We start from the raw sequence: 21,110 nt of genomic DNA on the forward strand, positions 1-21,110 counted from the left end.
ACTAGGTTCAAAAGGCAATAACCCAACTTTTGAAGAGGGCAGTGTGATTGCTATAAATAAAATACTAAACAAATAATGATACAGTATATGTTCCTATGCTATAAGATGTGTAAGATTAGGGAAAAAAAAAAAGAAGAAAAAATGTAATGCTGCCACATAAAAAGGACCAAATTGTTCTTCTATACAAAACACGACTTAAAAATGACAGTAAAAAGGTTACTTACTTCGTGCATAATAGAAGCCTTTTTTTCTGGACTTATAATAGATGTAATAGTTTTATAATCTGTGGGCAGTTGAACAGGCATGGCAGGGAAATTTGTTTTACCACGTCTTGCTGTACCCTTGAAGAAATCAAGCAGTTTCAAAAAACAGCTTTAACTGAAATCGTGTTGATCCAACATTGCACTTCTTACATGAAAAATATTAAGAATTTATGCAGGTGTATTATAAAGTTAGTGTTATATTTAAAAAATATACTATTAATGTAATCTTTTTATTGCAAACATAAGTGCAGGGTGTTAACGGCCTCACTACCAAAATAATTTTGTTAATGTTTTCATTAACAATTTTAATTGTAAATTATAACCCCTAACCCAAGCACTGAATAATATTTGTAAAAAAAACCCAGAATCCTTGCCTAACACAATCCAGATGTAATTCTACTTGTTTGAAAATAATACCAAAACAATATGTATATGTAAGATATTACCATTACAAGAAGATTTTTTTCCAGCCTAAAGGTCAACTGTGTATGAAACTTCCCTCCCATGATACTCATGATCTCCTGGAGCGTGTAAAACTCAGGATACTTCTGCACATGTCCAATACAAGCACGTAATAATTCCTAACATAAAAAGAAAAAAATAGTTTATGCATTTGTATTTTTTGTAAGAATTTCATTTTAAGAAGTTTTTTCTACAATTGCAAGTTGCATTTGCATTACTTTCTGTAGAGAATACAGATATATTTAGCAGATTACTGCTAACAGGCTTGTTCAACTTTTCCAGTTAGAGACAGTATTAAAAAATTTGAAGGTATCAGTATAACTCTCTAATAATCTTACAATCACTAGCATCAGAACTGAACATACCCTAAATTCTCCTCAACCCTTCATATGCAAGGCTAACAATGTATGCACACAGGCTCAGATCAATCATTAAAAAAAAAGGTTTAGTACAGTTTTAACTGTAATTATTTTCTTTGCAGTTTATTTATGTTGGCTTTTAGAGGAACTAGTATTTTTTGTGTTACTACATAATTTACACTAAGCCTAGGTAAAAGCTGCAAAGGTAAAGACACACGAAGATTCTGTATGTGTTGAAACTTGCTTTCATGTCAACTCTAGATCCCAAGACAATTTTTTCTGATATCTGAATTATGCACTTAAGACATTTAGGTTTTATTTAGTAACTAGAATTAGTTATTTTTTCACTTATTGTTGAAAACTAAATATGTGCCTCCGTTTCATTTTTAACTCACGATATCAACTTAACTATAAACAGGACTTCAAGTTTGGAGACACATTTAGTGACCAGACGACAAGATCACTTAGAAAAATAGACACGTTTAAGATATAAAATTACAAAGACAATCCCAATTTTTAGAAAAAAGCAAGATTTTGTCCTTACATGTGCCCAAACCATGCGTTAGTGGGAGAATAAATTTATCTTGTGCATGAAAAAGCACGTAATAAAAAGCATGACGGTGAAACAGAAACAATCCTTATGAATTTAACTAAACACTCTACTCTCTAGTAAACACTGTTTTACAGAACAAATTAGAAAAATAAGTGATGTGGCACTTTCTAGAAAAGACTAAATTTTTTTTTTAAAATGTATGTAAGTAGGCCATTTCAATTAAGGCAAGTCACTATGAGGAAAACAAGCAAGAGCAAATCAACCCATTGATGGAAAAGTTTAACAAACCTGTATTCTGGAGTTCTTTTCCTGAAATGTGATATTAAACCAAGAATGATACTTAAAATTGCATTCATGTTTGATTTTAGAATCATCAAGGTGAGTATTTAACACAGTGTGAACTTGCAGATTATTATGATTAAAGCCTGAGTAACTCCTGATTAAAGTGACTTTGTAACATGCTACTGTGGAGGAAAGCTTAACATTCTGTCCAGTAGTGTATATTTAGGAGCAGCTTGTTAACGTAAATGCACATTTAAAAATGCAATTTCTCCCTTCCCAAATAAAAAGATGTAATTTATTCAATTGATGACTAAATTTTTGTACAGTATTGTATTCAGTGACCTCATTTATATTGTATCTTATTGGCTACAATAACCTGTGGGGCCAAGCGATAAACTGCACAGCATAAGGGAAACGGCAACTTCGCATGTCTCACCCCAACATGGAATCAACAGAAGTTCAGGGAACACCAGACCCCATGCGCAGTGCCTATGTATCTTAACCACAATTCCAATACCATTATGGAAGAAGAGAAGGAATTAAACACAGTATTGGTAATTACCTCAGTATAACGTAGTCCATCTTCAGAGATGGCATCATAATCCTTGGCACAGCTTTTTGCAGCGTTTTGGGCAAATTTCATAAATTCTGCCATTTCATTGTTTACTACTTCTTTCATTTGCTGGAGGGAGGGAAAAATCTATTTTTTAAGACAGAATGCAATCCTGTAGGCTAGGTACGTAATGAGCAAAATTTCCAGAGAGGTAGTACAGTATGAGGGAGGGCACAGATTCCACTTGCTGCTCAATTTGGCAAGTCTTTGCATATGTTTAAGAGTTTCACTTAAATAAAAAAAATTTTTTGCAAGGCCCGTTTCCTTAGAACAAATCCCAAAACAGCAAAACACCACTCCCCCAACAAACAGCAAGCTTCTTTTGGCCGTACACTGGTAGTTTATAAACAGAAAGGTTACTATTTCACTATTTAAACAACATTGCTGAGACTAAGCAGCAACCTCTGCCTTTCTACTCCCATAAGCACTGATGTGGCAAGCACAGGAGGTCAACATACAGGTCCCTTCACATGCTAATGAAAGAAGTTCCCAATTACAGAGTGCTGTCAAAGAACACATCAAAATGTATCCATCTCCTACACAGACTGCTACATGCCATTATGAAATGCTAAAATCACAAAAGGTCAACTCTTAACTTCTTCTCATAAAAAAGTGTGGGGTTTTTTGGGGGTGGGTGGGTGTTTAATCAGCTATCAAAGATCTACACTTATCATCAGTCGTTTAGACTACCACTAAAAAACAAAATAGAACAAAAAATCCACAGGAAACCCACCCACTTTCAATGAAATAAATAAATATACTTTCAATTTATATTAAAAATGTTATCCAGAACACTTTAAACCTTTATTACCATTCATAATACTAAGCTACAAGGAAATTACAACAAATTGAATTTAAAACCATTTTTGCTACATTTTCCTTAATGCTTTTAACAAAAAAAATTGTATGACTCCCTCTGTGATGTTCCTGCATACCCATATGCACACTTACCAGATACGTGTATAATTCTCTTTGACTTGCTGCATTAACTTGAAAATGTTTTATTTTTTTTGAGTACTTAGTCATCAGATATAAGTACGTTTTCTGCTCCTTCTCAGTCAAACAAGAGGTAAATGGATAGGGGATCCTAGGTTCTGGAAAAGGATGATCATCAGTTGTGCTTTTAGCCTCCACCTCAACTAGATCTGCAGCCTGGATGCTAGAAGTCTGTCTATTTTCTGAAGACTTTCCCAATGCCTCCACATTTTTCTTTGCCTCTCTGAAAGAAAAGTAATAAATGAAAGAACTTACACTTTCCACATAAATATTAATATTTGTCAGAATTAATAAAGGCAGTCATGCAAGCCTAAACTTCAAATCCAGCAAAATGCACTATGAGATACCATACTATTCCAATTCCTAGTCTATGTCATAGGAATTTTTTTACTCTGAAACTTTACCTGGACGACCAGACTAACCCTGAGTATCATCAGCAGGTTTGCCATGGGTTTAAAGATGAAAAAAAAAAAAAAAGTGTGTTTTTTTTTAAACCCAACAGTGTATATATTAATCCGTATACTCAATATTGAGGTGACAAGCTAAACATGAAACTCTGATTCTTTGTTCTGGAAACACCCGCTATTAATGAAAAGTTAGAGTCTCAACATTTCTTCATTCACTGATGGCTGGCGTTCAGAAACAGTTTGCACTCAGAAAGGTCTAACTTATGAGTTAAAGTGACGACAGTGAAGGAGAACGACTTAACTAGAAAAAGCCTTTCTTTTGCTCTAAAAGTAGTAAATTAAAACTACTTAATGGTAACAATAGACATTCTGGATTTCAATGAAGAAAGTCCTAAAAACAGAGTACACAATTCAAAAGTTTAATTTTCTACTCTAAAAAATTCTGAAATCAGTTGCCAAAAATTATATTGAGCTAAGGCAAGGGTGTAGCTGCCCTCACAACAAAGAAGCAACATTATAAAGCTGGTTCTTAAAATAACCCCAGTATATGAAGGCCATCTTAGCCCTGCTCTATTAACTGTTCTTAAGAGAGAAAATATTTAAGGGTAACAAAATGAACATTAACTGCTGATCTTGGAAAAAACATATTTTTAAGATATGATTTCAGCCGTAGAAAACATCTCAAGTGTTATTCAAACCCAGCAGTATCACGTCCACAGTTCTTAATAATACTTCACAGCTGTCTCTCTGAATATGAGAATGTGTCCATCCTCGTGGCACAAACTGGCAAATTTAATTAAGCTGCAGCAGCGACAAGATGCTGACTCAGATATGCCAATGTAGGAACATCAAGAAATTCTAGCAGCTTAAATTGGCTATATTCAGCACTGAATGAAATGGCAGCACATCAAGATCATTTCACTATGCAGTGCTGTCACAGTCTTCATCAGGGTGCAAACCAAAATAATCTGACAGAGCTTTTCTGTCCATATTTACAGCATTATACTTTATTTGAGCTGACGGTTTAAATTTTTCCCCTTCATTTTATCAGCAACCTGCCTTCACAGCTTCTATGGTGAGAGAACATACACTTTTGTAAACATCTATCAGGAACCCCAATATAAAAATTCACAAATTTCCTCCAGCTTTTACTTTTGCAGTTGCCCCAACAGGTTCCATTTCTCTTCCTCTCTGAATTTTTCTGGTTCCAACCTCTCTTCTGCCTATAAACCCACTTCTACCATACACAACTGAACACAATCCCACTCTTGAATGCAGTCACGTCTACTACAGAAACCCTTTTTCTACATCATCTACAGGCAGAATCCTACAGTAATATCCAGTGTACCCAGGAGCAAGCTGTGAGGGCTGTGCTCATCTCTGCCAGTTCAAGGAAAGTTGCTCCAACACAGACGAACCAGAAAAGACCTGTACCACCTATGTTCACATAATTTCATTTCCCATTCTTCAGCTAACTCTCTATACAGTTCCTTCATTACTCAAGCAATTAATCGCATCTCCACTGCACCTAAGACACTGTTGTATCTATGTAAACACCATTGGCTACTTCTGAAAGATACAAGTAAAAAGGATTTCAATGTACTCTATCGTCAGCCTTCTACAAACTGAGAAGACATGGACAGACAGCAAGACATTAATTTCTAAAAAGAATTAGGTCTAGTTCATGGGTAACAGGATCCTTACCACGACCAGTTAAAAGTGTGGGTCAAACCTCACCCCTCATTAGCAAAAGCAAAAAACAAGAAGCACCACTCCCCAAAAATAACCCAAAACCCCATCCCAAACCTCCCAAAATACCACCCCCCCAAGAAGACATGAAAGGCCAGAGGTCTCAACCTACACTCTTCCGGCTTTCTGAGGTTTCACAACAGGTAAAGCACAGACCAACTGCTGGATTAAGGAGTCAGTAACAAATCCTTGCATACCAGATAACATGCAGCTTTCCCCCAAAACCACAAGGGTATGTATCCATAGGATAGTAACAACTAGCACAAAACTGTAACATAATAGAATATACCTGTTTGATAAATGCCATAGTTCAGAGAGGCTCGGAGCCAATGAATATTTTTCATAAATTTCGTGTGAGAAAAATACTTCACTGCCATTTTTTGGTGAAACATCCCTGATAATAAAAAAAACAAAAACAAACCACAAACAAAACAAGAACATTGGAATACACAAAAATATAAAGCCCACATCTGCCTCTGAAAAACGAAACGCATAGTTATTTATTTTAAAAAAAGAGGCTATCTACACAGTGTTTCTACATTCCCTCTTTATGAAAGTTACATATATACTAATTCTCTACTGGTTTTCCATAGTAAAATACATGTGTTCTTCACAGTCCAAAAAGAACAATTTTATTACTACAGGGTACAAATTCTAGATATAGCAAGAGAAATTCTGATGGAGCTACATGCCTTCAGATGCTCATTAATCAAAACCAAACATTGGGTTGAACTTGCTGGAACTTTGAGAAAAATACAACCACCTTATTTTTAATTTTTCAGAAAAGAGATATTTTGTTTTCTACACACACCTTACCTTCTAAACTCTTTTTTAATATGGCCCTCTCAGTGTACAGGCCCTATACAACGTCAATCTTCCCAAACTATTTTGAAAGGCATGAGGAAAGATTTCCTTCTGCCTTCATCACAAATAAACAAATTCAAAGCCAAGTCCCCCCTCCAGGCTTAAAAAGCCGAATGACATCTTTGTAGGGCTTTCCGTATCAAAACCAAGAACAACACCACTGCCCCAAACCGATATCGTGGATGCGTATTACTTAATTGCTCCTCATTTCTGAGCATACATAAACATACAGGCACGCTCTTCCTCAGTGAAAGCGCAGACTCCTCCCTTCTCCCGCTGAGAGAACGACGAAACATGTCGGCACCCCACCCTCCCTCAGCCAGGGGGCGGGAACCAGTCGGACGCGGTAGCCCAGGCCCGCCCCCCTCCTCAGGCGCATGCGGGCCCTCGCCGTTCTCCTCTCGGCGGAGGAGCGCGGAACGGCGTGACGCCTTCCCGCCCGCCGCTCTTCAAACGCGCCCGGCTAGGCCTGGGGGAGAGGGGGGAACGTACTCACCAGGTCAGCAGCGGCCCCTTGGCCGCCATCTTGACGGACCCCTCGGGGAACTGTGTTTGCCGGTTCCTCGCCTCTACGCCGCTCGAGCCTGCCTCACGGCATTGGCCAATCAGCGTATCAGAGCGCCCGGCGCGCGGGGTCAGGTGTTCCGAGCCAGCCAATGGCAGCGTAGGCTGGAGCCGAGGCTGGAGGGGCTGCGGTGGCTATCTTGTGGCAGGCGGCACAGCTGCGCGCTGGGGTCGCGGGGGCTGTCCCGCTGCCGGGGCTCCTGCCAGTGCCGGCTCCGTCCCGCCTCGCCGGGAGACGAAACGTGCTTAAGGTCTCTTCACGCTGTGGGCTCTGCCCCGACTCCACGTTCTTCACCAAGGTGTGGCCCTGACCAGAAGTTGGGTTTCTCGAGCGGCGGTTCCCGCCCTGGGGGTGCAGAGGTGGCTGGGCCGGGCTCTGCCGGGCGGCTCCTCCCGGAGGGGAGGTTGGGACCGTGTGTGAGAGGGCTGAGGTGCCCCGTGGAGGTTACTGCATTTATCATCTTCCTTCCTCACCGGGGCTTCGTTTCCCTGGCACACTTTCCACTTGCTAACATGTGGGTGTAGTCACAAGACCTTTTTTCTGATGATCAGGCTTCTCAGTGCGATAAAATGTGGAATTCAGATTTTGTTCTCAGTACCTGTAGGTCTAAGCGATGCAAACTCATTTGCTTGTGGTGTTACAAGAAAAGGTGACCCCCTTCACAGCTCTACAGATGGAGAAATGAAGAGGGAAGTGAGGAATGGCATGAAGCAATCAAAGCGTTCACAACACTGAGTCCTGTAACTAAAACTTTGGGCACTATGCACAAATACATAAGTACTGAGATGATTCAGAATTATGTCCAAACCCACCCACAAAGGAGTGTCTTTAGCTTGCTTACGCATCAGTTTTAACGACACTGATTTTTAACTGCGCCCTTTTTTGGTTTGTATATCAGAGAAACAGAAAGGTTTTCGTCCTCCTACAAGGTCCACCCAGAGCCCAGTCCTGGAGGTAGCTTTTTAAGGAGTAACCTCATTTCAAAACCCAGGTATGATAATAGTTACGTACCCAAATGATTAGAAGACTTACCACAGATTGTGAACGTGGCAGGTTAAATCCTACTTCAGTCTGCATCTCTCTATAACCTGCGGTGTCTGCTTTTTTTTGTTTTTTAATGGTGCTACTTCCTACATGTGATCTTTCTACTTCCATGACATAGACATGAACATCAGGAAACGCTTTTTCACTGTGAGGCTCACTGAGCGCTGGCACAGGTTGCCCAAGGAGGTCGTGGAGTCACCATGCTTGGAGATACTCAAAAGCCATCTGGACATGGTACTGGGCTCTAGGTGGCCCTGCCTGTGACCTCTGGAGGTCCCTGCCAACCTCAACCATTCTGTGATCCTGTGAAATAGTCAGGGATCAAAACCACCACCTCATAACCCACAGTTTAGCTTTCCTCATGCGGACGGGGCATGGGAGTCCTTTGTTGGTGTCTCACTTCAGAAAAATTCCTGCGTTTTATATTGAACGTATATAGTTCTTTATATAGTTCTTGCCTAACCTATATCTTGGTGGTTAGGAACTCTCCCATGAGTGGAGAGAGTGGAAATCATGTCCTATGAGTAAGAAAATTCAATCTACATTTTCAGTGTCTCGACTGCTTCAGTCATGGAGCTGCTATAGAACAAATGGCACTACTGAGTGCTAGAGTTCTAAGAAAGTCACGGCTTCCGCTACTTTTTTTTGTAGACTTGATCTGTAGGTGAAGGCTGCTTCCAGATGTAGTGCTTCAAAGATTAATGCTAATACCTGTTTCTGGATCATGGTCAGGCATATAAATAATGAGCTGTTAAAGCTCTGTCAAGACAGAGGCATGTCTGGGTAGGTGCAGAAGTAGAATTTTACATGCCTGAAGTCTTAAGACCAAGCGTGCTGCTGATATGCAGGTGATTCCAAAGTTAGCACAGCAGAGGGGAGCTGCAACTGTAATTTTGATGCCTAAACTGTATTAAAATCTCAGTTTTGATATGCAAATCCTCATTTAGATCTAGCCTGAAGTGGTATTTCCAAAGTCACCAGGAAGGCCCTAAGCCAGACTTCTTGTATTTTGTACTTGATGCAGTGAACTGTGGTTTCAAATAAGATGACACCTTCAAGGAGAGGGAAGCTAGATTAATCCACATTCATTCTAAGGAGGTTCAAAGCTCTTGTTGGCCAAAAGGGGAGCTTAGGAGGTGCTCGGGAATCTTCTTGTTTCCCCGCTGCCAAACATTACTGATGTATGTGCTGAACAGCTCTGATATATGTGCTTGCAAGCACAGCCTGATTTTGTAACTGCATTCCTTAAGGAATAAACCTATTGAACCATGAATCAGAAAACCAAGATGCTACTGACAAAAAATTAAGACAGATTTTTCCATTAGAAGCTGAAGTTTTATTACAGGATAACAGTACATAAAGCACATCTAAAATCGATGTGTTCAATGCACTTAATAAAGGTAATGTAATATTAAAGGTACAGTTGCTAAGTACAATATAACAACATTCATATTAGAATGAAAATTGGAGTATTTAAAAGACAACATTAAATCTCTTATTTTTACAGTCATATTTACAAAATGAATCAAAATACTTTTTTCGGGACTGAGTAAAATAACAAACTTGAATATAAGCAGGCTATCGTAAGAGTGAGTGGGAAAGGTCCATGAAAGTGAAAAGTTAAGTGATTGGGTAAAGATCATTAGCAAAGGTTTAGTACAATACCACTTTAGTATTCCTCTTGATGGCTTACATTTTATTGTGGCTAGAAAAGGAATTTATACATACTGTACACATAACACCATATATTTACATGTACAGTATAATTGCATTTAAAACTTGTGTGTATTTACATACAGAAATTTGAGCATATCACTCAACGAGGTTTTTGAAGTCTATGTGCTTAATCTTCAAACTGATGTATATTTGTAATCAGCATTTATTCTGGCCTTGTTACGTTGAACATTTAGTAAACAGGGAGAATACATGTTAACCAAATGATTTTGCATAAATATATCAAACTATTAAAATTAAAACAATAGGGAGAACATGTTCCTAGCATTATGTATAGGTTAGTACATACAAATTTAAGAGCAACTCCGTTTCTCTTTGAAAATATCAAAAGGTGACTTAAATCAACAAGGGAAAATAAAATTGTCATGGCTTATATTTAAATAAGATTGTAGCTTCAAGAGGTTTTTTTAATTGTCCTGATAGTGTTTGCAATTAAACATTCCACTTACGAAAATATACCCACGGTGCAGTAAAGTTTGTGTTTATTTTTAGGACAACAGTATGTTTGCTGTTTAAAAAAAATTATTTATATATATATATTCCTTGGATTGAGGGTATAAAAGCAGTGCATGGAAGCCAAGAATCATGGCTTTAAAATTCACTACCTTCTATTATCAAAAAGTGCAGTAAACAGAAACATTGTATTTAATAAATTGCTCAAAAATCTTTGCTAAAGATCTTATAAATTCAGTAATATTACAGAAAAATTCTAATAAATATTTAAAAGGTTAATTACCTCCTTAGTTAGATATTTGATATCCATCAGTTTTTAAGAATTAACATGAAAACAATATCTAGAATGAAAGGAACAGGGGACAGGAATACTTTTAAGGGTACATGACTACGTAAATTAAGGTATACATGAAAAATAAAAACAAAACCCCCAGACCTGACAAAACGTTGCAAATTCCACTTCTGAATTAACTTGAGTTGCTAATGGCTGTCCTTGGATATGTATGCACGGTTTATAAAGCATATCCAAGGACTGAATTTAGCCATCCATCTATCACGGAAGATTTACACAGAAAATTCCTATTTACAGTAACTGGAGTTAAGTGTGTAGGCATGGCCTACTAACATCCGCAGTTTGAGTGTGTACAGATCCTATTTAAAGTGAAGAGGGAGGAAGGCACCCAGCAGAATAACATCTATAAATATCAGATGCAACGACAGGATAGAACTCTCACAACAAGCCAAATAACTACCTCCCTTTCAGACAGACAGCATATTCTAATTACTTTATACTGGCAGATTAGATGTTTTTCTTTTTTCTGATACAATATAGGCAGACCGTTTTAGTAACCGAAAGGATAACAAGCTGGACAGAACATTTTTAATAACATTAATAATTAATAATGTTAATAATGTAGAAAACAATTCTACATTTGATATCAAGTATCTGTACCGGTGAAGTAATTTTCTCCTTATTAAATATACTATAGAATAATTTATATAATGACACTATGCATTTAAAGAGAAAACCATGTCCCAAATCTTGTACTCTGATACAGGTACTTGTTGGGCATATGTTGGTGTATATATATATATATACACAAATATATATATATTTATATATAGTTATACTCAGTGAAATTAACAAGACCCAAAGGTGGTATTGTCTAGGAATAAAAGGGGTTTGTTTGCTTTTGTTCACAAAAGTAACTTATCTAGCACCACACATCAGAAAAACACAAAAATAGCACACTCTAGTTCTAAACAGCTATGTCTAAAATAGATTATATAGTAAAACAGATATTATACAGCATAATGTGGTATTTGATAAACAGATAAATATTTGCACTGTGTAGGCTGTTTATAGTATAACTTTATCTATACAGAATGAAAGCAAAAAGTTAACTGTATAGAGGTGAGCAGAACAACATTAAATATTATGACTCCAAAGCAGAGACAAAGTTAGAGTTGAAAGAATAGAGCAAGGTAAAATGTTTACAGGCCATTACAAGTCCTTAAATTAGTAGTAAAATAAGGAATCAGTTGCTCAAGTTTAAGAAAGCAGTAAACAAGAGATTGCATTTACATGCAGATGTCTAAAACTTGTATTTCTTTTAAATCTATGCACAAAAAGTCATTTGTTTTTATTGCTTGACATTCAGTTATGGCTAGAGTATTTTTAACCTTTTTTTTGTACTTTGGAAACAAGATTATTGTTAAAGGTGCCATAAAAATGGACAACATTGAAAACAGTTTGCAAATAAACCACCTAACACTGCAGTTCTTTATACATTTTAAAAAGCCTTGTCTGGGGTTTGTCATATGTTAAATATATTTAATCTGGGAAAATACATTGTAGCTTGAAGCCTCCCATTGGCCCAAACATCCAATACAAAAACACATCTCCAGAAAAGGAGCAGGCAGACAATACAGTTACATATAAAGAAGCAGCCAGTTAATGTCCTAATAGTTCAAATATTCACCACTGTTCTGTAACTTGTTTCTAAATCAGTGTAGAAATGAGGAACATTTTGGATTTAGAAAGGTGTACAGTACGTATGCCTTTTTGTGAAATAAAATTCACTGTATTGCTTATGAATTCTCTGCATTAGATATAGATAGAATTACAGATTGCAAGTTCCTGTAAGGTTTGTGCATCTACATTAAGACTTTGTGGGGTAATTAAGGGTAGTGTTTCTCAAACCGAAAGTCACAACCATTTCAAAGTTGCCAACGTGTTTAGATTATCAAAACACTGTGTCAGGCAAACGGGGCTCGGTTCTGCAGCGCAGGGTGCGTGGCTGTGCTGGCTGCGGGCAAGCACGCTGGCCAGGCAACTCGTCCCACTCGCTGGATGCAGCTCAGCGCCCGCAGCACAGAGGAGCTGGCCCTTGGCTACAAGCATTTGCAGTAGCTGTGGACTTACTAAGTACCAGCAGTAGCTCAGTTCCTTCAGTTAGGAAATGCCGCCAGTAATTACAGCTGGTTCGCACTCCCTGCCCCAGAAAAAGTAAGTTAATTCCAACACAGAGAGCCCTATGAAGAAATACAGCCCAGAAGGATTGTGCTTTCAGAAAGCTTGAGAAACACTGACTTACAGGAGAACAAGTATACAAAGGACATGTGAACACCGAAAACATGCAGATGTTAACAAAAAGGTGTGATGTCACACATCAAGCTGAACAACTTGATTGTGAAGCTGAGCTTGAAAAAATAATGAGATTATGAGGGAAGACATACAAGTGAATATCGTGGCAGAAGAAACGAACCTATGAGTATTGATCTGAAGCCTTTACCATGTTTTGTTTCTTATTTGGATAGCCTACTTATTGCTATAAAGTTATTGCTATATTCTACCAATGATAAAGGCAAAAAAAAAAAAGATAAACAGTAACATTACGTATGAAAAAGGTAGAATACAGCTTTTATTTTGATGTTAAAATTCTATTTAGTACCTGAATAAAGTTCCAAAGATAGACTGTATCTTATCCTAAATGTTACATACTTTTCCCCTCAAGTCCAGTGACTTAGCATTATTTAGTGAGCTATTATCACAGTACTAGGATTAAAGCACATACTGCAATGATCTTAAAATAAATACTCATTTAAATTTTAAAACTTCTCTTCTTGTTGTTGTATTTGGTATGTGTACGCATTTGCCCTCATTTCCACCAAATGATTTACTGACAGGAGTATTTAAGCGTAAAGAAAACAGAAGGCTAATATTCAAATATATTCACGGATGAAACTTTTTAAGTAATAAATATTAGTATTAACAATGAAAAAATAATCCTAATAGTTATATTTCTCCAGCTAAGGAAAACAAAGATGTTTCTTCTGTGCAACCTCAATCAGCTAGCACAGGTAGAGTTTCATATACTCAAGAGAAAATTTTATTTTATTATTTTTGGATATTGGATAGTAAATGCTGTTTCTGACATATTAATAAGTTTATCTACATTAGGGAGTTAGGAATGCGTAGAGAAAAAATACACATTGTTTGTACAGCTTATACTGTGCAACCTGTGTTGTTCATCAGGTACAGACTGGGGAATGTCTATGCCAATCCAAAAAAAGACACTGTAATGTTTGGATCGCCCCACTACATAGCTAAAACATCTTAGAGATTGTACATATTAACAGTGTGTTTAATTGATCTGCAAGTATGTAAAGAATAGGTTCTACTGGGAATAAGCAATAGGGATTTTCTTCTGCTGAAGATGCCAGGACACAAACTGCTAAAGAGGTCAGACTTGCTAAGCAGTTCTCTGCCTTGGAAAGCCATTCTGAGCTAAACTTGACCGTCAGCTTATAAAACTGCAAGAAATAAATTAATAAATTTAAGCAATCTAAAGTAAACAAGTGGAAGCCATATACCCAGTCAAAAAACCCCTTGATAACCTAAGGTACCGGAGAACTGATGTTTTTTGCAAGAAGAAAGATTATGTTTGATGGAGAAATTCGGTCTCTTCCCAGTCTCTTAAAGACTTCCCAAAGTCTTGAAGCCTTGCTTGTTTCCTTTGTAGTGGCTTATTTACTTTTCTATTTGGATTTTCAAAAGAACGTGAAGCCATAAAACAAGGCTAATTGGGACAGGCTTCCAGAATCCTACAATTTGGCACTTGGAGATTCCTAGACATTGCTGGTTTTTGGTGCCATGGCAATCACTTGGAATGGCTGTATTTGATGTACTGTGGATGTGAAAATGTCTTCAGCCTCAGTGTTTCTTTCCAGTCAGGATTTTTGCTTTACCATGAAGCATATGCAACAATGACAGACAAGGTCTGAATTGTTGTTCTTGTATTCCTGCAGATCTATGTTCCTTTCTATGTGTCTTCATTGCCAAAACCTAACCATTTCCTTTTCGTTCTTACTGTATTATCATAAACTGCTTTGTTTTCTGTGACAATAATTTAAATACTGAAACCCCATTTTCTATTGCAAAACACTGAAATTCAGCTGGAAAAATAGTCCTATAAAAATGTCCCGAGGGTATTGAAATTAATTTCAATCACTTATTTAATGGGTCAGCATTCATTTATTTTCTAAAATATAATTGCAAAACCTTTGCGCTGTTTGGATTATTTTAGTTTTGAACAGAATAAAGACCAAAGAGCAGCTATACTGCAAAACTGAGTAAGAGAATGAGGCACGCATAGAGCATTTAGTTAAAAAAAATATCCAGTTCTCTTGTGCCTGGGGGGGGGAGGGGAAAGGGAAGAAATACTAGTGTATTTTTTTTAAAAGTAATTTGTTCCACCAGTAGTACTGGCCACCCTGTTGAAGAGTTTTAGAAGATCCCTGAGCACATTAGTTTCTGACTGTTAACCCCAGCTCCAAAATGATAGGGCTTCTGTTGTTGGTAACGAGATGGATTGTCATTCACAGTTAAGTCAATCATAAGGTGCTTATCTATTTACCCTTTTTTTCACCAATCAGCACAAAGAACTGTCAGAAAATAACTTTTATTTTTCTTTTTTTAAATTATAAAAGGGCACAAAATTTAAACAATCAATGTTTGGTGACAGTGGTATAGGATTATTATCTGGCTGCCCCTCAACGACAGACAAGTGATTCAATCGACATTCCTTAGCAAAAAAAAAAAAAAAAAAAAAAAAAGGCAAAAAAAAAGAAAAGTCCTGTACAAATATGTATTTTTCCCTGAGGGATCAAGGTTACACCCGCAAGTGCTCTATGTACATATTGCACTGTAGAGGAATGAAGAACATGTGCAAAAAAAGCAACAATGATTGAAGCTTACTAATCAAACCTTTTAATCATGACTGCTATGTCATCTTGCATTTTGGAATGTCGGAACACAGCTATTCCTTTTATCTAAAATGTAAAAAACGAAAAAAAAGAAAGAAAAAGAAAAACACACCTCTACTATGGCACATTCAATGAAATAAAAAGTTTTCCAAAGACAAATAGACAAATTCCATCAAGAAAATAATACAAAGTTCGTTCGTTTGGTTTTTTTTTGTTTTTTAGAAAAATTACATTACTTTCTTTCATTGTTTCACATTACAAAATCTTTTTTTTTTTTAATGTTTACACAAATCACATTTTATTGCAGGAATATTTCAAGTGCCATCAAACATTTATAGAAGGGTTAAAAAAATAGAAGTCTCTCTAAAGTGGTCCAGACAAGGCTTTGTATAGAATAAATCTTTTTTCCACCTTCTATTTTTGACTTAAGTATTTTGAATACATTTTCTTTATTCCATTGACACTTAACAGCCTAGAAGCAGCCACTCACACGTACCCACACGTATATTCATGTGCGCACACAAATGTACTCTCTCACACACACACAGGTGCACAGACACACACAGATATCTTGGTATCCATACTAAGATAGATAAGCTTTAATAAAGAACAACCAAACTTAAAACCAGCCTCCCTTTTCACCTAATCCCGTAGTTTTTAAAACATCAAACAGTGCTGGAGATGTTGAAGTATATTAGGGTGGTTCAAATGACAGTATAGTATCTCTTTCCTAGAAAGCCAGAAAACATCTCTGTGGATAGATCTAACACCCAATCAAAATCTCTTTGCAGACTTTAAGGAACAGATCATTGAAAAACAATATATTATTCCTTTATCTTCAGCTATCCTCATGTTTTGGTTTGTAGCGAACTGGGCAGATTATGACAATACTCATGTGAATTTCCATTGCCCCCAAATATGTTTTTTAAATGACTATTTGGTTGACCACCTGATACCAGGCCGCAGTCCCAGAGGTTCTGCAGAGTGCACTTCCTCTGCTGCGCCGGGCGCTTACGTGGCTGTCACTCTGACCGGCCACTCTGGCATTATTCCACATCCCCTTTCATAAAAGCCTCCTTGGCAGCAGAAATCTTATCAGTACATCTGCCACGCTGTATCCCTTTTTTTCCCCTCTCTATGAAGAGCAAAACAAAAATAATATTCTGTTGCCAAGTGGCTGTTAACTGTGAGCGGGAAGGCAGAGTTACTGGGGGTTTGTACGCACAGCCTGATTTACCAAGGTGCCAGTACATGGGAGCTCCCATGGACAAAAATGGCAGCACCTTCTGGCCTGGAAGATCACGTCTCAAGCTGTTTTCAGATGTAAAGGGCTTTCAGCTAAGGCCCCATCTGGAACCTTTTTCACGGTTATGTATTTTATTAGTAAATGCTCCAGAAATCTGTGCTGTCAATGACTTATGCCTGTAAATACGCTGAACTAGATACCAAACAAAACCATTTGCACCTAGATGCCTGGTAAAGTACTAATATTCATCAGGAAAAGGTAAGAAAAGGATGTGACTGAAAATTAATCCCCAAATATTTTGCCTGGTAGTCTACTTACTGTCAGAAGTAGGAGTTGTATCTCGGTCTCTAAAGAAGTACAGGTCTTACTTCATTATTCATTAGCTGACACTGAAATTAAGTTTAGTTGATCTTTACAGGACTAGCACCTAAGGCTGGTCACATTCAGAAAAGATTTGTTAGTTAAAAGGATTGCTTTAAAAATAGGAACACACATTAGAATGAAAGTACCATATCATGCCAGTTACTCCAATAAAGTAAACAATGATTCTAGGAAAAGTGCTTCAGTGAGGCTGGAGAGAGCACGTGCTGGGCTGTGAGCTGCCTCTTCGGGAGCACGCGGGATGGAGCTGGAAAAGGACAGCTCTGGGGAGTTTTTCCAAAACCCTCTCGTGCCTCCACCCTGGTGCTGCCGGAGGCGCAGTTGTTCCCCTTCCATACTCCAGGGCATGCTGCTCTGTAGGGGAAACACTGATGCTCATCTCCTCCTCCTTTCAAAGCACAGAGATGAGTGAGAGCTGTCACCTTCCCTGATGTGGCAGACCATAAAATTTCTCCTAGCTGTTGCAGCCAAATGTCTCAATTTGACCCCAAAGGAAACATGTTCCAATCATAGAATAAACCTCTATTTTGCTTATAATAACTCACTGACCTAATTCTCCTTTTTAAAATAGTTAGGCTTCAGTGTGCTTCTATTCACTTCTGTTACTTTCCAGCGACTGTAACATATGTAAGAGATTGTTTATCCTTGGAAATTAAAGCAGTGGAGCACATTCTGTTGCATTCCTTTTTCTTTTTTAAAGTTCCTGGCTTTTTCTTATGTACTTCCTCAGAAACTTCACTTATGTAGGCCTACAAGGCATCCAGTTATACATCCTCATCTCATCCAAACCAGTTACGCACCTCTGGCTCAAACAGGCACAGTTAATTTTGTCATGTCATTTATTGTGAATCTGCTTCCTTCAGAACTAGGTTTACTTGCCATATTTGCTCAGAGACAGCATTCTTCCTAACGGGAACAGTTATTACTAGTAAAAATAATAAAGACTGCAAGAATTGGCTTATTGGTTGGTTATGCAATATGGGAATCACAATTTCAGAATTACAGAATGCAGATTTATGATATTAATGATTTCCAGGCGTTATACAGAGTACAAAATGTTTTCTAGCAACAGCGTGCCTTTACTTTGTTGGTCTGTCCTCATCTGATAAACTTTAAAGTGCATCTTTTTAAATAAGGAGAGTAATGGACTTCTCTGTTCAGCTACCTGAAATTGAACTGCTGGATGCTGGAAGAACATGGGTCAGTGTTCTCATCTCACTGAAGTTAAAACCAAAGCTCCTATGGATTTTGCTAGGCTAGAGTTTGGAGTTTGAAGGCATTGTTTACGATATGGAGTACAAAAGTATGTAATATTATGTATAAAAATTGCTTTTCCACATACATGTCATATACACATACTTCTACTGTAGATAGAGAGTTGAGTAAATACCTTCAAACCTGGATTTACGGTGGGTAGAGATACACTTTATTTAATAGCCTGATTTTCAAGGATGCTCTGTTACGCATCTGTAAGTGATCGGTAGTTGCTTAGTTCAACTTCGGCCGCGGAAACTCAGCACCTTTGAAAATGAGGCTTTTGCCTTGTGCACCTAAATACAAATTTAGGCATGTAATTTTAAACATCCAGGTTTGAAAGATTTGAAAATAAAAGTACCTTTGAAATTAACAGCTGAAAAGCCGATTTTAATTTAGAAAGTTGTTGTTATTTTCAACTCTTTAAAAAAAATAAATCTGTGTAACCATTTCGGGATATGACCAGCCTCTCTTTAAAAGTAACATGGAAAACAGCAGCATAAATACCTCCCAATGTACCAGTACCTGCCAAACCTTTTTCAGTTAAACTTGAGTTTCTGGTGCACATGCAACACAACAATGAACACGCTAGCATTTAATTTAAAGAAAAAGGTGCAAAATGAAAGTGCCTTATCAATTCAACAAGAAAAGCTATACCAGTAACTACATTTTATATTAATTAAAACAATATATAAACAATATCTCTTTTGCTATATATAGTCTTCATGCCCATTTACCCTGTAATATATTATAATGCTATTGTTGCTATTGCTATGGACCCTTTTCATGCCATTCTGTCTACTGGCAAACTGGTAGGTGAAAAAAATCGTCCTTCATGAAACAATGAGCAAGTTGTGCAAACTGATGCTGAAATCTCTGCAATGCACACCAGTCGCTGATTACTAGGTGGACTCTGTGTTCTGATCAACAAATCGATTGTTCTATCAAAAGTCTGGGCAGTGAACTACAAGAGAAAACAACCTTCTGACATTAGTACCCTCAGTCTGTGTAAACAGAGGTCAAGGATTGAGAAGTTGAGACAGAAAAAGGGTCCATATTTGTAGGCATAATGGAAATCATATGCATGAGAAAAACAAGTTCAACTTTGTTTCATTGTTTCCCATCCTTCGCCTGACCCCGACCGCCAAGAGATGTGCAGTGTGTTGGCTCCCTAGGTCTGTGCAGGGCCATATAAAGTGTCTTGGTTTTCTTTCTTTTTTTTTTTCTTTTTTTTTCTTTTCCTTTCTTTTGTTTTAATGTTTGTACTTCGGACATTCTAGAAGTGCTTAGGTGATACGTTTACCCATCAATTTGCATCGCTGGCTCAAATTCTGAAGTGAACAACTCCTTGTAAAGTGGAGGAAAATGAAGTCGTACAATGTCTGGGTATATTGCTTTAAATGCCATAAGCTTTTCTGTATGTCGTCCACACAGTGCTCTTAAAGTAGACACTTTGCATATTAACTGTAAAAAAATGAACAGAAGTCATACGGTCATACATGGAACCAGGCCTCCCGATCCCGCTCTTAGGATTAAAGCTCTCAGTTTGAGTTCATTTCAGTTGTTTACCTTAACAATGACATTTCAGATGTGTAGTCAAGGATATTTGTCATGTTAGGTTAAAAAAAAAAAAAAAAAAGCTATTTAAGTAATGGATTAATGTTATTTGTGAAATAATCTTTTCTTCAGGTTCCTAGGAAAATGCATCATTATGTTTCCTCGCTTGCCTTCCAAGCACTGGATTGATACAGAAGTATTGCATGGCTGGATCTTAACTCATGCAACCTAGTCACTCTCTTGGAAGAAGGCAGTCCTGACTACTTTTAAACCCACTGTGAATATTATGGAGGGAACTGGCAATGCGATAGATTAGGCTTTTTTATTTTATGCCAAATAAGGTCAAAAGGAACAGACCAGAAAAATCATACTTCAAAAATATTACTAGGGTTCTCCCCGAACTTACTGAGGAAATTATTTTTATCAAAGCACACGGAAGAAACTTCTTCCAACAAAAGTATCCGAAGTATACACTTGGGAAAAGAATTATATGAGCTAGGATTTGAAATAAGGGCAATCTGCAAAGCCTGGGATGGACCATCCCACTTTTCTTGTAATTAATTCTGTGGTGTGAAACCAACCCTAAGCTTTCTGGCTTTGTAGAGTTCTAAAAGGAACAAGCTCTGTAAGAAGTGCCTATCCTTCTCCAGTTCTTCACATTTTTTTATCATCACACCATTTTTCCATTTTTGAAAAATTAATACTTCAGCATAATAGGATGTAGTATCTCTTTTCCCTTCCCTAGGCATCAATATTTGGAAGAACTGCTGAGAAAAAGGCTGTGTAGGGAACTTGTGATGGAAGACTGAAAAACAAGGTTAGTTTGGGTATTGCACGTTATGACTTAGCTGTCATGCAGGCAGAGATTTCATGAGGTTTAAGGCATGCATGTTGTAGAACTGAAATAGTATTCTGTGTGGCAGAAACATGTCGGAGAAATAGCATAAAAACCTTCATCACTTTTCATGAAGTTCAACACTAGAATACTTCTTTTCAGACCATTATCAAGCTTGTTTGTAGTACCTCATTATTTCACCTCTTCCAGTTTTTAGTAAATAGT

At 37.4% G+C, this 21,110-nt stretch overlaps 2 protein-coding genes across 6 annotated transcripts in view; both read right to left on the reverse strand.

Moving 5' to 3' along the window:
• Window positions 1–17,295, reverse strand: part of ICE2 (interactor of little elongation complex ELL subunit 2) — a 37,430-nt gene extending 20,135 nt beyond the window's left edge. The window contains exons 1-7 of one of the 3 annotated variants that reach the window (XM_054214147.1): window positions 17,177–17,295; window positions 7,045–7,719; window positions 5,974–6,078; window positions 3,484–3,751; window positions 2,482–2,601; window positions 710–844; window positions 225–341 (exon numbers count right to left, since the gene is read on the reverse strand). In XM_054214147.1, the coding sequence (XP_054070122.1) occupies window positions 225–341; window positions 710–844; window positions 2,482–2,601; window positions 3,484–3,751; window positions 5,974–6,078; window positions 7,045–7,073 (774 nt within the window). In that variant the 5' untranslated portion in view covers window positions 7,074–7,719; window positions 17,177–17,295. Of the gene's footprint in view, window positions 1–224; window positions 342–709; window positions 845–2,481; window positions 2,602–3,483; window positions 3,752–5,973; window positions 6,079–7,044; window positions 7,781–17,176 lie in introns of all 3 variants that reach the window. The other 2 variants (XM_054214146.1, XM_054214148.1) reach the window with 2 other exon arrangements.
• Window positions 9,471–21,110, reverse strand: part of RORA (RAR related orphan receptor A) — a 381,362-nt gene continuing 369,722 nt past the window's right edge. For all 3 annotated transcript variants that reach the window (XM_054214151.1, XM_054214149.1, XM_054214150.1), the window contains one exon: window positions 9,471–19,957. In XM_054214151.1, the coding sequence (XP_054070126.1) occupies window positions 19,793–19,957 (165 nt within the window). In that variant the 3' untranslated portion in view covers window positions 9,471–19,792. The remainder of the gene's footprint in view (window positions 19,958–21,110) is intronic.

The sequence above is a fragment of the Rissa tridactyla genome, chromosome 9, assembly GCF_028500815.1.
Source record: "Rissa tridactyla isolate bRisTri1 chromosome 9, bRisTri1.patW.cur.20221130, whole genome shotgun sequence".
Taxonomy (NCBI): domain Eukaryota; kingdom Metazoa; phylum Chordata; class Aves; order Charadriiformes; family Laridae; genus Rissa; species Rissa tridactyla.